The 16,356-nt window shown below is 46.3% G+C and overlaps 3 protein-coding genes across 15 annotated transcripts in view; 2 read left to right on the plus strand and 1 right to left on the minus strand.

The window, feature by feature from the left end:
* The window catches only part of Flvcr2 (FLVCR choline and putative heme transporter 2), a 63,994-nt gene extending 62,447 nt beyond the window's left edge, over window positions 1–1,547 (plus strand). Inside the window, exon 10 of the mRNA NM_199109.3 lies at window positions 2–1,547. Coding sequence (NP_954540.3) covers window positions 2–82 — 81 coding nt within the window. The 3' untranslated portion in view covers window positions 83–1,547. The remainder of the gene's footprint in view (window position 1) is intronic.
* Window positions 1,548–3,303: 1,756 nt separating this feature from the next.
* On the minus strand, window positions 3,304–12,270 carry Erg28 (ergosterol biosynthesis 28 homolog). Of its 2 annotated transcripts, NM_001106749.1 has the most exons (6): window positions 11,850–12,270; window positions 10,563–10,698; window positions 9,343–9,503; window positions 6,733–6,823; window positions 4,166–4,284; window positions 3,305–4,059 (listed from the first exon to the last, which is right to left on the minus strand). In NM_001106749.1, exons 3-6 carry the CDS (start codon window positions 9,473–9,475, stop codon window positions 3,980–3,982), a joined length of 423 nt encoding a protein of 140 aa, NP_001100219.1. In that variant the 5' UTR covers window positions 9,476–9,503; window positions 10,563–10,698; window positions 11,850–12,270; the 3' UTR covers window positions 3,305–3,979. The 2 variants fall into 2 exon arrangements, with proteins under 2 accessions (XP_063117824.1, NP_001100219.1); XM_063261754.1 differs by lacking the exons at window positions 10,563–10,698; window positions 11,850–12,270 and having other exon boundaries at window positions 3,304–4,284; window positions 9,343–9,477.
* Window positions 12,250–16,356, plus strand: part of Ttll5 (tubulin tyrosine ligase like 5) — a 217,845-nt gene continuing 213,738 nt past the window's right edge. For 8 of the 12 annotated variants that reach the window (XM_039113313.2, XM_039113315.2, XM_063261755.1 and 5 more), the window contains exons 1-2: window positions 12,250–12,455; window positions 13,857–14,028. In XM_039113313.2, coding sequence (XP_038969241.1) covers window positions 13,955–14,028 — 74 coding nt within the window. In that variant the 5' untranslated portion in view covers window positions 12,250–12,455; window positions 13,857–13,954. Of the gene's footprint in view, window positions 12,749–13,792; window positions 14,029–16,356 lie in introns of all 12 variants that reach the window. The other 4 variants (XM_039113311.2, NM_001427290.1, XM_063261756.1 and 1 more) reach the window with 4 other exon arrangements.

Here is a 16,356-nt window from a genome sequence, read left to right on the forward strand (position 1 = left end):
GAAAGTCCAGGAGGAGGAAGAGGAGGAGGAAGAGAGCAATACCAGCAAGGTACCCACCGTCCTGTCGGAGGCTCATCTCTGAGAGAGATAGCAGAGACTCAGGAACACAGACACTCACTCACCTCATGGTTCCAGTTAGCTGTTACTGCCAGCACTTAGATTTTCACGGAGAAACTTTTGGAAGCCACTGGAAGATGTGTGCATGCCTTGCATGGCAGTGCCTAAGCCTACTGGACTCTACCTGAGAACCTGGATGGTTTACTCAGGGAAAACCTCACCTCTCTTCAGATGCAGACTGGATTCTGGTCCCCAGTCCCTGTTAGGTCTTGGGCTAGTGTTGGGAGAGGCTGTGGAGGGTGTTGGAGTCCATCCTTGCTTGGTCTCTCACCTTCTCTCATCCCTTTCTTCACTCATGGAGAATGCTTGCAAAATTATCCTAAGAAAGCTTATTCAGGATATTAACTTTTTCTAATGTCTTATGGCCACTTCTTATGAGAATGGGGAGCTGCTCTGCCTGAGGGTCGTGAGAGGAAGCGCCAGAGCAGGCCCATCATCCCAACCCTTGGCCTTGGCCCTTCCCCCTAGCTCTGCAGCATTTCTTCAGATCCTCTTTCCTGAGAGTCAAGGAGACTAAACACCAATAAACCAGACACAACCTTCGTGGCCCCAAAGGAGAAACCGATTAGAGGGTTCTCTGCCTAGATGTGAGAGGGCTAGGGGCTACTGTGTGTGTGGAGCTCTGCACTGGGATGAAGGTGTTTCCTACAAAGGTGGTGCTCGCTCAGGGCCTTCTGTGTCCCAGGCCACTCAGAATATCTTTCTTGGATATTGCACTGGGAAATGCAGCCATCAGGGGCTCATGGCTCTAACCTTTATTAAAAGTTTCTCTCACTCACTCTACTCTGACACATAAGGCTATCTCTGAGGAAAGAGGTAGAAGGTGGCTCTTAAAATAGACATGTCTGTTTCAGTTAAACACGATCCTATGTATGCTGAGGACTATATTCGAACCCTTTCCCTGCCCCTGCTAGCAGGAATCTTTGTCAGGTGTTTTACGTTTAAAAGGATTCCATTTAAACCAATTCCAGTTGACCTTTTTCCCCACCACTAACAGGCTTTCGTGGTGTCTTCCCCAAAGAGAAACTGGCAGCTAATTGCTCCTGTGCCTTGAGCAGCTCTGGTCATGGATCTTAGTGTGTCTGGCCTTAGCATACCAGATCGCCCAGTTTGCCTGCAGTACTGGGATACTGGGCCAGAGGGTATGTGATTGCGTGTACACACATGCGTTTTGTGTGTGTGTGTGTGTATATGTGTGTGTACGTGTATAGACCTGAGCAGTGGATAGGAGGGAGGGAAGCAGCCGTCTGGTGGAGGGAGTGTTAGGGATGGATCAGAGAGAAGCCTTACTTTCTGTCAAGAGAAAGGTGTTTTTTTCTTCAACTGTTCAAAGTGGACATGTTTACTCAATCCATTTATTTAAAAAAACATAATTTGTATTTCCTGTTTGTAACAGAAGATATTTTAAGGCAATAAAGATTTTCAAAGTGTTCTGCCTTGTCATTTAGTGAGGTAGCGGCAGCTTTGGGAGGTCCCCACCAGGCCATCACACTTTCCTGAGACTGGGAGATGGTTGGGGGTAAGGGCAAGGCTTGGGGCCAGCAGAGCATCTGTGTCCTTTGTTGACAAGGGTGTAACATCCTGTTGAATTTTTAAAGAGACTTTAAAGGTTCCTGACCGCCTACATAGAAGCTGTAACTCAGTGGCCAACCTGTGACCCTGACTTTTCCCCGTCCTGTGTACAGGCTGGAATGTGCTCCTCCCTAAGGGAAGGCCCAGTGTTGTCTTTGGCTCTGCCTCAAAGGGCACTGAAGTGTTTTGTTTGACCACCCCAGACCCATACCAGCTTGCCCTGGTCGGTGGCCACAGCCTGCTTCTAGCAGGAGCAGCTTGGTGACTTCCTCTCAAGTGCACTCCCTCCTCGTACATGCTAAGTGCATCCCTGCACCTCATACTTCTGGACTTTCCTGTCCAGACAGTCATATGATGTGCGCCCAGGGAGCCACGTCATCTTACACTCGCTCAGCCCCTTCTTAGGTGCTCTCCGGAGGGACCCACTTCTTAAAACAGTGGAAGGACGAAGGCAATTCTTCCCATTGAGCTGAATTTCCGGTACCATGGGGATCTGAGGTCTGGAACTGCATTCTCTTTTGGCACTACAAATGAAGCCAGCCTGAGTCACAGCCAGGGCTGTGCAAAGCTGGAGAAGCTTCACCAAATGAGAGCTGGAGACCTTACCGAAGCACCGCCAAACCCCGGGAAGCCTTCTTTGTTGGCTACAGCATCCACGGCATGCTTACTGTTTAAAGTCATTTAAGGCAAATTTTCCCTGTAAAGCACTGATGCTTTCTATGTACTTAGCTAAAAACTGGCCATCCTCCTACTTCTGTCTACTGACTACTTCTGTCCTCTGACCTCCCGCCTCTCACGGCCAAGGCCTTCACCCTCCTGTAGCTTCACGGTGCTCATTCCTTCCACAGCTGCTGCTCTTTTTGCCCTAAATGCCTCGATGGCATTTAATGACTATTTAATGCTTCAGATGACCTTCTGGGCATTGAATCTCAAGACATCCACCTTCTGGGTATTTGAGTCTCAGCTGAGACACCCCCTCACGCCCCCCCTTAACCCGCCTCCAGCTCAGGGAGGTCTTTCTGATCGATTTAATTATCACCTATCAGCTCTACCTCTTGACTCAAACACCTGGCTTTCTTACAGAATTCTGTATGAAGTTCATATGGTGGCATCACCCTTGCTGTGCGTGCATGTCTGTCTGTCTGTCTGTCTGTCTGTCTGTCTGTGCCTGTCTCTCTTTCTCTCTCTCCTGGCTTTTCCAGATTGGCCTCAAACTCACAGAGATCCACCTGCCTCTGCCTCCCAAGTGCTGGGATTAAAGGTGTCACCAGCACGCCTGGCCTGGCCTTGCTTCTTTACACACTCATGTCGTTTGGCCCAGGCTGCTTTGCTCTACTTCCCATATCTGTTCTCAGGAGTCTGCTTCTTTGGGAGGAAAATGGGAAAGGCCATAACTGTCCAGCTGCCCACGAGAGTCCTGAAGGTGAAGAAGGAAGAAGATTTGGCATCAAGAACACAAGTGAGCAGGTGGACAATGAGGAGCCTCGCTCTCCCGGTCTTGAGCCGTCAGAACAGTGGGTGGAAAGGCAAAGCAGGCTACCATGTTCCTGTGTTGGGTACAGAGGGTTTGGAGGGTAAAAAGGTTCTTAGGAAAGGTCAAAGTACAAAGATGGATCAGAATAGAAGGTTTCCCTATTTATTACAAAATGCATTACACAAAAACAACTGACCAAAATGTCTAAAAACAGCCCAGACTCTTCCAACCTTCATCCACTTGTAGATAAGAGGAGCCTGGTCCTGCTCGAGGGCAGCCCTTCTCAGAAGAACTGCCTGTGCCTTGGCTGGTTCCGAGTCTTGGGTCCAGCGTAGAAAGGAGCCCAGATATGTGCTTAGCCCCATGAAGCAGCCCTTGCTTGCAGCTGCTCTGGGCAGGCAGCAGCTGCAGTTTCACGGTTCTGCTCCCACCACACAAGTCAAATCAAGGAATGCAGAGAAACAAACAACAAAAAGCAAAAAGAACAGAAAATGGAGCCTGGAGGGGTTATAGCTAGGGGGAGGACACATTAGGGAGCTTCTCAAAATTCCTTGACTTTGAAGGTCTAACAGAGTATTTTTGAAATGACTCTAAATTATACATACATGTTATGTAATTTCTTATTAATACCTTAAAAAATTTAAAAACATAAAAAAACCCCAAAATCAAAAAACAAAAACCCTCTCAAATGCTTAAGATGCTGAACCTAGAGAAGGAGCTAAGGATGCAGCCAAAAGGAAATGATTTAAGGACAGAGGGTGAATAAAGAGAGCAAAGGTGGAAGACCATGATGTTTCAGAGCTGGCAAGGTTGGCCTCAATTTCTTTTCTTCTGTCTGGATACTGGTTCTGCTTCTAGGTACCGGAGCCCAACTAGCATACCCAGGATTGAGAAACCTTAAACACAGAAAAGATTAATGGTGATAGAAACAGCACCTCACGCCCAGCGCAGCCTCTGCACCAGCCCCGCCACTGAAGGGGTCTAGGGTGGCCCAGTGCTTACTTGCTACCATCAAGGGTGCCAGCACACCAACTGTGGGAGCCGCTGTTCCAAATACAAACAACTCCGAGAGGAAGTGTCCCAGGGCAAGGAGGAATGTCCACAGTGTGATGTGATAGAGTCTGCAAGGGAACAGACAGACATGGGAACCAAAGTTACTGCACTGTTGGTGCGGAAAGTGTCAGCTGATATGACACAACTGTAGTTGAAAGGACACACGTTCCTCAGACACACCTGGCTACTTAATCACATCAAGTTCTCCTCTTCTGGGACAAAAGGTTTTGAGGCATGGGCCAAGCAGCCCGAGTGGGCTTCTAGGACTTGTTGAGAACTCCACTGTGGAGAGTCTGGATTGCAGTCTGGGACAGTGCAGCAATTCTGGACTAGGGTCACTTATGTACTCAGTGCAAAGCAACAGACTCAGCAACCTAAGGCTACCCTAGCAGGTGCCTGGCTATGTGCCAGCCCGTGCTGTATGCCGGAACCATAAATGAATATACTGAACGGGGATTGGGTAGCACGAGGCTTTTAGATGCGCTTGCAGTACACGTTGGCTACTTTATGTCTCAGCCTAAAGTTTGGTCTGAGGAGGACATGTAAGAGTCCCAGAGGAGAAGAACTTGTTCATCGCTTTTGATAACAAGGTGGTGGCTGACCATTGAAATTTTAGATGTCTGTGTTGTCTTTTTTTTTCTTTCTTTGTAAACTATGAAAAAAATTTAGTAAACACTCCAAGATAGTGAACTGTGACAAGGACTGAGCCCTTTCAGTTTTAATACTTGGACATTTTGGTTTAGATTCCTTTTTCTGGTTTTGGGGATCAAACTCAGGGCCTCATGAATGCCAGGAAAACATTCTGCCTCTGAGCTAGGCCCCCAAGATGGGATATTTTTACATTAAAGAACTAAAAATTGAAAACATTTATGCCCGTAGCCTGCCCTGACTGTCTTCTTCTCCTCCCTTTTCTTTCTAAAAGAACCAGTATCTTAAATTTGCTTTTTATAATGCTGGTGCATGTTGTTGTTGGTGTGTGTGTGTGTGTGTGTGTGTGTGTGTGTGTGTGTGTGTGTGTGAACACAAGGTGATTCTGAATTTCCGGCTAGAGAGCTGATAAGCTCAGATGCACGTCAGAGGTCTATGGATCAAAGTCCTAAACCAGAGAGGACAGAAAAGCATTTGCAGCTGCTCTGGGTCAGAAGAAGGAACAACGAATGGGGGGAAGAGGATGACTTCTCTCTGTTCACCTGGAGCACTCCACACCCCCGATACCCATCAGCAATTCTTCATGGTGGTAAAAGGTCCTCAAAATGATTAGCCGATTCTCCAGCCTTTTCATTCACTCTGAGAGGTAGAACAGCTATTATCATCCCTCAGACCGAGAACACAGTAATCAGCCTGATTACCAACAAAACGACGAGCAGGATGTGTTTTCCTTCTTGACCCCAGGCAGTTTCCACTAAACCATCCTGCTTCTAAAAATATGTGTTCGCAATCTAGGACATGTAATTCAGTTTCAAGTTAAAAAAAAATTAAAAATAAAGATGGAAAGATCAAAGGCTAATAGTCTTGCTTTAAATCCCACTTGAGTCAGTCTTCCTCTACTTAAATTAATTGGATTTTTTTTAATATTTAGACTGCAAGATCAGTAATAAGAATCACTAACCCCTTTCCCCCAAGGGGTTGCTAAGAGACTCAAAGTCATGTAGGTGAAAGTGCCTCACAAAATCAGAGAGGAGCCATAAATATTGCTTCCTCTCTTCCCCCATGCTGAAGGGAGGGACAAGATTAAAAAGATTTCAGCGTGAGGTTGGCCTTTTGACAGCTTCACCCAGTGAACTGAGCAATGACTGCTTCTACTTAGCCAGTGGTGATTACCGCAGGGAAGAAACCTTGGGCTCCCTCTAGTGGCCAGAACTGAGTATGGCATCATCACCTCACTCAAGAGGCGTGTGTTTGCCTCTTTCAGTTTCTTTATATTTATGGTTTTTACATGCAGGTTTATTGTAAGCTGCTCTAGGGCAAGTTTCCTGGCCCCAGGGACTGAGGCCAGGGGAGTTGCTACGGGAAGAAAGAGAGAGGGGAGAGGGAAGAGAAAGAGAGAGAATGTGTACAGAGAGAGGCCAGGGGAGTTGCTATGGGAAGAGAGAGAGAGGAGGGGGAAGAGAAAGAAAGAATGTACAGAGAGATTTTTTTTTTCATGGATTTATGATTAAGGAGGAAGGTGCAAAAGGTGTGTATAGGACTAGGGATGCAGCCCAGAGCTTGAGCATTTGTCAACCATGCCCAAGGTTCTTCATTTGATCCCCTAGCACTGTGAAATGATACCAAACCAAACCCTGAGGGGCTCTTTAGTAGGAGAAAGGTGTGCTCTAATGAAGGGGTCTGACACCATTTGGTATGGCCTGGTTTGGAAGGAATGGTTCAACAGGCCTCTCATTTTCTATGTGCTATGCTAATGCAGTAAACTGAATCAACAGGTACCAAGAGCATGACAGGGCACATGTCTGAATGTGCCCGAGGGGCCTGATTGCCAGCAAAGGGAAGCCAAAGGCCTTCTTTCCCTGACGTACGTTTTGTTGTGGATGTCAATGGCACAGAGGCAGCGAATCACTGAAGAGAGCAGCGTCCAGATCCCAAAGGTCCGGGCTTGGAGGCCATTCACTGTGCAGTTAAAAAGAAGCAAGAGCTGTGAGAAGGGACGGCTGAGGTGAGCCTTGTTCTAAGCTAGACTGCTTTCCTGGTGATGCATGGTGATGCTGAGACTGACCCCTCCGTCTGGGCTCCTGGGGAATGGAAGGAATTCTGAGTGCTGCTCAATCCTCTTCAGATGTCTACCATTGGAAGGGAATGCAACAGAGCTGGGTTGGAACATACAAGATGTCTAGCAGAACCAATAGATCTTTTTTTAGATTGCTAGGTGAGACCGGATGCCAGCACCAATGTCGATGTCTTTAAGACATGGTTTTAAGAGGTCTGATATCTGCTCTACTGGGACAGAGTTCCAGCCAGGGTGGCTTCTTGTGTACATGGAAGTAGAAACAGGCACTATTTCTCTGGGGTTTGCTGGGGCCACCCATTCTTGGTGGCTTCACTGTGATGCTGTTGTGCTAACTATCTTGCCCTGAGGTAGCAATGAATATCCTAGTAAGAGCACCAGTGGAAGGGGAAGCCCTGGGTCCTGCTAAGACTGAACCCCCAGTGAACTAGACTGTTGGGGGGAGGGCGGCAATGGGGGGAGGGTTGGGAGGGGAACACCCATAAGGAAGGGGAGGGGGGAGGGGGATGTTTGCCCGGAAACCAAAGAATTATTATTAAGTATTAAATAAATTAAAAAAAAATTAATAATCAAAAAAAAAGAGTCATTTCACCGTAAGAGTGGCTCTTGACCCTGACTGCTTTCTGTATCACCTGAGGGAGTTTTATAAAATTACCATGTCCATACGACCAGTTACATGGTACTTTCCAGAGGTGAGTTCTGACGTGAGTATTTTCTAGAAGCACCCTGTGTGGGTAACTGAACTGAAGCAACTCATGGATTTGAAATGTTCAAACACTAAAGGCACAGCTAGTTCTTTTGCAGATCCGTCTCTCACAGAGTAAAAACAGTCTGGTTCAGTTGTAAAGCACCTACTTGGCATAACAGATAAGATGTCCTGGGTTTGATCCTCAGCATCAGCAGTGTGTGTGTATGTGGGCGTGTGCAATCAATGGACAAGACTAGCAACTGAAAGGCTCAATGTTCTCTTGAACTTTAAAAATTCTTTAGTCTTTGGAAATGTAGACAGCTCTACTAAATTCACACCAAAGATCTTTTAGGTGGCGATGAGAAAATATTCGCTATGTCAGCCAATTGGGCAGGGGGTATACTCTTTAGAAACTGAGTTGATGGCTTTTCTAATGAAAGGACTAAAGAAACCCCTCTAGTATGAGATTCCAGTTTAAGATTAAGGGAAAGTTCACATGGCTCCCTAGAGCCCTGTTCCATGTATCTGCACAGGTTTCATGACCACCTGTGAGTAGCAACTAAGAGTTAAAAAAAAAAATCAAAATAACCTTCCTGCTCACTTCTCCAGGTTCTCGACTCCCATTATATTTGAACTTTGTTCAAAATAAGGCTCCGCCTACTTAATTCTCTTTCTACCGAGACGTTGCATAGAAAAGAGTAGGTCAGAGCCTGGATCTGGGTTAGCTATAAATGTGACAAGAGCTGTCAGCTGCTGTCAGTCAGTGATGTAGCTCTAAGCACCCAGTGTCAACAGGGTGAAAGTGTCAACTGCAGAGGACAGACATGCAGGGAGAGCTTGATGAGTCGAGGGGGCACTGTGAGCCGGAGACCTGGCTTTCAGAGAGGAACCTGGAGCGATGTGGGGGATCCACTCAGGGACTACGGAAGATCTCGGATGAGTAACTGTCTACCTGTTACCTGGACTAGGACCATGTGTGCTGATTTCCAATGAGGACTGAGCTAGGATAAAAGGCTTCTTTATGACTTTCTAGCAGCACTCCAGAATCAACACGCTATCCTATTTCCTTGCTTGCCCTCATGCAAGTGCTTCTGAACACACAAATTGTCCTGAGTGGAGGCAAACGAATGGAGAGGTATCCAGAGAAGCTTGAGGAAAAAAAAAAAGAGTCAAGTGTTTCCTGCAAGTTCTATTATTCTACTGCAGTGGCTCTCAATCTTCCTAAAGCTGTGACCTGTTAATACAGTTCCTCATGTTGTGCTGACCCCCAACCATAAAATTATTTCATTGCTACCTCTTTAAAAATCATAATGTAAAACTCTAATATGCAGGACAGCTGATATTCGACTCCAGGAAAGGGTTGTTTCACTCGCAAAGGGTTATGGTCCACAGGTTGAAAATTGCTGTTCAAGTGGCTACCAAGACTAGATTAGGCATCAGAAGCACCTGGGTATTCTGGAACTGCATTCCCAGCCAGACTTAATAAGGAGCCTGGGTTGGTCAGATATATGGGCGACTTTGGAATTAACGGCTAGGTCAGTGCTACACAGAAAACACTTCTTTACATTCTTCTCATTATTTTAATTAAATTTTTTTTTGACATAAGATCTCACCAAGTTGCCCAGTCTGGTCTTGAACTCTCACACTTGCCCTACCCTCCTGTGTGCTGAGATTACAGGCAAGTGCTATAATGCCCAGACAGTTGTGACTTCTTACCAAGGTTTGGTTTGCCAGTGTAGAGCTTTTCATAGAGAAAAGTGTGGTCTCGGAAGCTCTGGAGCGTGTTCCCCATGGCTATGATGGACACCATAACCAGCCAGCTTCGTAGCACATTCAGGAAGCGGCTCATGACTCCCCTCAAAGAGAGGGCGCTCTGCCTTGGGAACAGAGAGGGCATGCTGAAAGTCACTTCCACATCAACACAAGGGCTCTCGCCTAACCTGTGTCCCATTCAGGAGGGTTGTCCTGAGTGACACCAGTAGAGCACTTCACAAATTCCTCTCCTAGTCCTTCAGCCCCACCCTACTTTCTTGCTACACCACTTTCCTTTCACAAGATGCCTAGCAATAGTTACCCTAAACAGAGGTACGCTGATCTTTGTCCATTGCTACCTCTTTAACTAAAAACCATTAAAAAAAAAAAATGCAATGGGTGGAAATGTCAAGTCCAGTGCAAAAGGCATAGCAAGGACGGAAATGGGGCAGTATTCACATTTTTATAAGTAGTCGAATGGATTTCTGGGTCAAGCCTGTGTTCCTGCCAATGCTCAGTTACTCTAATGAGGGTGAACGACCAGTACACCCTGGAGCAAGTGGCACGGCATTTACCTTTGTTCAAGCAATCCCCGAAAGCACAGTATTGCCTAAGTCAGAATGCCCTCTGCTTGTCTGGAATCGGCACTGACTTCATCTCTTCATGCCATCCCTTTGCAAATAGCTCGAGGGTGATTCAAAATCTGCTCAGACACCTGGACACATCCTTCCAAACTCGTAGAAGCTGTATCATGCATCTGAATGGAAGCTATGGTGTAACTCTGACTGGTATTCTTAGTTTTCCTCTGCTTGGCTCCCAGACACATCATGTTTCATAAACTAAAACAATCTAAAAGACTTAAAACACAAAACCTGCCACAGCTTGGTGTTGGGTTGCAAGAAAAGCACACACTAGCTATAGTTACGGAACACTTGCCTCCTACACTTATACTTGCCCCAAGCATTTAACATCCTAGTTCATTCGCTCCCTACATCAGGATAGGCGGGCACTATTAGTATTTCCACTTTACAGATGGGGTCAGAGCCAAGAGCTACGTGATTTGCTTAGGTGACATGGCTTAGTGCCAGGGTCTGTGGACTCTGTTGCAATACTCCCTCACAGAGTGTTTTGATAAAGTTCTCATCTTTACTTATTTATTTACTTAGTTTGAGGCAGGGTCTTACTATGTGGCCAGTCTGGAACTCTACCTAGACCAGGCTGGCCTCGAACTCACAGAGATCCATCTGCCTCTTCCTCCTGAGTGCTGGGATTAAAGGTGGGTGCCGCCACGGGCAGCGAAGTTCTGATTTTTTGAGGAAGCTAAAAACACCAGCAATGCTTCTGTCTTCAGCTGGTGGAAGAGCTATGTTCTGTACTTTCAGTTTAGCTCAAGGCTCGCTGAGTAGCGATTTCCATCAGATCTAAAGGGATCCCACAGAGACAATTTGTCATGATCACCATCATTTTGGCCCTTCATTTATCTGTTGTCAGGCTAACTGCTTTGGCCTGGAAGCTGTAAGAAGCTATCAGTCTTCCTTTATCACTGTGGCAATATGTTTCAGTATGATCCCATCCTATCCAGCACATATAGGTATCACCTGAAGTGACAAAACAAAACACAAAACAACAACAACAACAAAAAACAACTAAAAAGGGCTCCAGGAGTTAAGGGGTGGATCCTGAGGAAAGAGGTCTCAAACAGACTGTTTTGGCCTAGAGGTGGTGGAGTGCGCTGATCTTCACAGGCACTCACAGCATATGCCAAGATCTACCTCTCTTATTTTCTCCTCTCAACACCAGCTTGGGTTAGTTAAAAAGCTGTGTGGCACTCACATGCACACCACACACACACACACACACACACACACACACACACACACACACTCCCTTCCAAGTAGAACGTAGAACCTGCACCTTCCATTTCATAGCTCTTAGAAATCCCAGAGCTGATGAAGACACACCAGAACATTTCTGTATTGCTCTACCAATAAAACCGATTTCTCTGTGGAGCTTTTAGGTGGTGGGAGGGGCGGGGTTTACAACATTTATTCCCCAATTTTGTCCTTGCCCAGTTCAGCATGGATGCGATACTAATTAGCAACCAATAAAGGTAGATTCCTATCCTAGTTCCACCACTTAGCTCTGGGAGTTCAGACGAGTCAGTGAGACTCTACAGACTCGGTTTTCTCATCCGTAAAATGGGGATATAAACATCTACCTCGAGGGTTACCCGATAATTACATGAGAAAAAGTTAAAGGTCGTTGCAGAGCCAGTTTCATAACGACTACTCGCTCATCCACTCCCAGAATTTACCAAATCTCCATTTTTCCTAGCACCTCCCTTGGACACCGTTTCTAGACTCCTCCACCATCACCCCCGGTTTCCAGGCAACCCCCATTTTCCAAAATTTTGCAGAGAGTCTTACTCGACTGCAATACCATCACCTACATTCCGCTCCAAATTCTCCTACCTGACGACCCAGTACTACTGCAGCAGAGTCAGAAGCATCCGCAAATCAGCTTCCCAGGAGGTCCCAAGTCCACCTGGGCCACTTGTTCCCGCCCCCTCCCTCAGCCCAGCTCCAGGATTGGGTCGTTTTTGTCAGTTCTCGTTCTGATTGGCTAGGCTGGTTCAGTTCGAGCAGGCGATAGGGAGTGAACCCCTTTGCTGCCAATCAGCAGTTGCCGCCGCCTGAGCCTTTCCCTGTTGCGCCGCTCACGCGGTAAACCCTTCTGTCGAGCGTGGCGGAACTCTGAGTTTGGAGTCAGTCTTTTAGGGGTGGGGAAAACACAGAGAGAAAAGGAGCCAAGAGATCTTCCGGTGACAGCCTGGGTTGGCTCTGGTGACTGAGCGCGCCGTGGTGACGCCATCCGTCTGCGCCCGCAGCTGAGCGTTGTTCGCGCCGCTGGCGGGCGCCTGCGCAGTGGCTCCGAGCGGGCGGTTGCTTGTTGGTTGTTGTAGTAACGGGGGAAGCAGCCTTCGGCGGCTGCGTTGATTCCGGCTGGGGAAGGAGGAGGGAGGTGAAGCTGAGCGTGGTCCCCGCCTGCCGGCCCCGAGCCATTAGAAGATGAGACAGGTAAACGCCTGCGCCAGCGCGCTCCGGGGAGATGCGCTCCAGGGCTAGGCGGGCGCCGCCGCGCTTCCCACAGACCCCAGGAGCAGCTGTTGGCTTCCGGGAGCGCTAGGCAGGAGCGCTGCGGCAGAGTCACCGCGTCCTTGCCTGCAGAGCACTTGCGGGGCTGCCTGGGGTTGGGGTGTGCTGGGGTGGAGCTGGCGGCAAGTCCCAGTAGGGGCAAGGACTTCCTTTGGAGTAGTGTCTGTGATCTTCAAGAGCATCTCTCTCGTTCTGCTTCTGGAAGTCAAGGAAAGGTGGGCATCTTTTCTGCCTGTAGGTTTTAACTTAAAAGATTCTCAAGCATTTTGGGAAAGATCGAGAAGTTCCTTTAGGAATCACCCGAAAAGAATCTGCTGAAGATGTGTAGGGTCGGGGTTAGTTGCTGTTGCTTGCTTGCTGCAGTTGCTTTGTTTATTCAGACTCTTATCGTATATGTAAATACACGGACAAGCAAGAGCTTGGAAAGTTGCCCTGAATTGATTATTTTTGAGTAGCGACATTATGGTTAAGCGTTTTCCCTATACATTTCTATTTTCTCTACAACGAACATGAAACTTTTCCTCCATAAAAAGTGTTTGAAGTTAGAAACTTGGATTTGGAAATTTCCTAATTTTAGTGTCTACTTGAGATCCGGATTAAAATGTGTGATTTTTTTTTAAGTAACAGTAATTATAGAGTATTTGACTTCCCCTTTCCCCAGCTATTTATGTGATCCCTGCTGTGGAAAAATATTTTCACTGCCCTTTTATTAATAGTTCAGGTGAATTGGTTTTCCTAGAAACATAGCAGCTTACTCTGTATGCTTGTGGTAAAGACTGTATAAATGTTCACAAGTGTTTTGAACCTTGGATTTTTATTTTGATCCTGGTCAGATTTGTCTAGCAAAGAATTTTCTAAATGTAGACTATCAACTATCCACATCAGAGTACCCTAAAGCCTATCCTTTTTAGTGCCTGCTGCTTTTACTATATAAAACAAGTGAGGAACTCAAATTTAGTAACAGCTTTGTAGATACAGCAGAGACAGTATGTTTAAAAACATTCTTAAGATGGGCATCGTGTCACACAGTTTTAATCCCAGCAGAGGCAGGCGAATCTCTGTGTTCCGGGGCAGCCTGGTAAACAGAGTGAGTTCCAGGACAGCCAGGGCTATACAAAGAAACCTTGTCTTGAACAAAACCAAAAGCTAAGACAAAGATTTCTTGTTTTTTGTGGTATATGACGGATGTACACTGTGACAGACGGTAAGCTTTTAGAAGTTGGATAATACTCAGGAATATATTTCTTTTCATCTTAAAGATTCTTCACAAAACCCTGAAGTATGCAACTGCCTTGTCTTTGAAGTCGTTCAACTTTCTTATAGGAGTCTGTGCCATCCAAATTGTTTGATCCACTGGGACTGCAAGGAAGAAAGGTCTCTGAGGCCTCTGTCTGCTGACTGTATGACAGACCCCAAAGGAAATGCCAGTTGTGATGGCCCGGGACCTGGAGGAGACAGCATCATCCTCAGAGGATGAGGACCTGGTAAACCAAGAGTAAGTGACAGACAGCAAGCCTTAGGGAGGGAGAGAGTTTCTCTTACTCACCTCCAGGTTCCTGCCTTTCTATTGCCTGGCTCTAGCTTCCATCTATGATTGATTCCAGCAAGATCATATTATTTACTTCCTATCATCTGTCAGAAATGTGAAGGGTGGGCTGTTGTGTTTCCAGGCATGTGAGCATGTGAGTGAATATCAGCTTTAGATGGTGTAAAGTGCAGGTAGGAGCTCAGGTGTACTTGTTTGTTTGTTTGTTTTGTTTTTGAGGTAGGGTCTCTCATTTCTGTTGCCATGCTCCCACTACATCTGGCATGTGTGTGTGTGTGTGTGTGTGTGTGTGTGTGTGTGTGTGTGCCTGCCTGCTTGAGTTTATGTGCACCATGGGTATTCAGGTTCCTGAGGAGGCCAGGGTGACTTAAAGCTCACTAGGTAACCCAGGGTGGCCTCAAGTGCATGGCAATCCTCCTGCCTCAGCTTCCTGAGTGCTTGGGATTATAGGCATGAGTGAGTCACTATTCTTAGTGTAAGATGTTTCTCAGTCCTTTAGAATATGTACTCTGGAATCTGAGTAACTCTCAGCCTGTTTTGAAAGGATGTGATTAGGTTCAAAATCTATAATACACATGAAATTACTTGGTAAAGTTATGAAGCATGCCATAAATGTAAGGCATAGTTCTTATTGGCTAATGCATTTAGGCTTTGTAGGGTAGAAGATTAACGTTATTTGAGAAATAGTTAAAGCATTAAGTTTTGAGGAAAGGCTTATTATTATTAGTTCATAGCAAATACTGACTTGACAGTGTATTCGGGTCACTCTTCCGGATAATTAAATGGGTAATTCCCTCTGGTTACTCTGCTTTATGCACCATTTTACTTCCAGTTTAGTGCCGTTTACTCATTTTAGAAAGTATGTAATGCCAACCAAGATTGTTCTTTTACTCTTGTGTTTCCTTCAGTTTTTTCTTTTTTAAATCTCTGAGAAGTGGCTTAGATGTGAGCACAGATACTCCATTAAAACCCTGACTGTTGCTTATATTCATAAATAAGAAATGCTAACTAGTAGGCTTCCCAGCCCTCATCAAGACTCATGGAGCTTTTGTAGACGTCTACTATGGATTTTTCACAGTTACTCCTGTTTCATCAGCTCATGGACTGGTCTGTCGGAGACTGACTTTCTACTCTGGGAAGCAGACTTAGGGTTTCTGATGCTGTGATGAAAGCACAAGACCCAAAGCAGCATGGAGAGGAAAGAGTTCATTTTAGCTTACATGTCCAGATCCCAGTCCATCATGACAGGAAGGGAGTCAGGGCGGGAACTCAGAGCAGGAACCTGGGGGCAGGAGCTGAAGCAGAGGCCATGGAGGACGCCACTCACTGTTCGCTCACTCATGGTTTCTTCAGCCTGCTCTCCTCTACCACCCAGGGCCACTTGCAGCGGCTGGACTCTCCCAGAGCAATCACTGATTCAGAAAAGGTCCCACAGACTTATCTTCAGGCCTTATTAAAACATTAACCTTATAGTCCTGGAACACCAAACAGCCTGCCATTGTTGGCTTCGATTCCAAAATTGAGATTTCTCCTTCCCGGTGCGTTCTGTTAACAATTGAAGCTAACCACACCGTTGTCCTTGCTTCACATAGCATTGTTTCAGATAACGAGTGTGCCGAAACTATTCTGTATCTTGCTTGGGCACCCCAAATACAAATTAATATATAGCTGTGGAAACTTCCATGTAAGAATGACCTAAGGCTCTTTCAATCACTGAAAAGAAATAGAAATCTTAATTTCTCTTCTACAAGGTAGCAGTCTGTCAGTTGATAAGGCCAGCAGTAGGTACTGCAGGAGCTCCTAGAAAGGCAGGAGAAGAATGAGGTGCGAGCATGCAGCATGCTTAGCAGCAGAAGGCTGAGCTGCTTCTGTCTTTGAGGTGCATATGCTGACTCCCAGGACTGAGGATTTTAGGATCTCATTAAGTCAGCTGCACTGTTGGTCTGTCTCAGTCTGAACCATTTATATACTTCGTTATGGAGCTGGAGAGTTGCCTCTGCAGTTAAGGGCTCTGGCTGCTCTTTCAGAGGACTTGGGTTTAGTTCTCAGCACCCAGGCAGCAGCTTCCAACCTCCGCTTCTAGGCGGTCTGATACCTTCTGGCTTGTATACTAGGTGCACATGCATGTGTGCAGGCAAACATTCATACACATGAGATGGAAACAGATAAATCTCCAACTACTTCATACCTAACAAAGCAACCTTTCTTACTGGATGCCAGTTTCAGGTGTAAAGTGAAGATATAAACTTCCAATTTTTAGTTTCCTAATCATTTTGA

The sequence above is a fragment of the Rattus norvegicus genome, chromosome 6 (genome assembly GCF_036323735.1).
Source record: "Rattus norvegicus strain BN/NHsdMcwi chromosome 6, GRCr8, whole genome shotgun sequence".
In the NCBI taxonomy this organism is placed as follows: domain Eukaryota; kingdom Metazoa; phylum Chordata; class Mammalia; order Rodentia; family Muridae; genus Rattus; species Rattus norvegicus.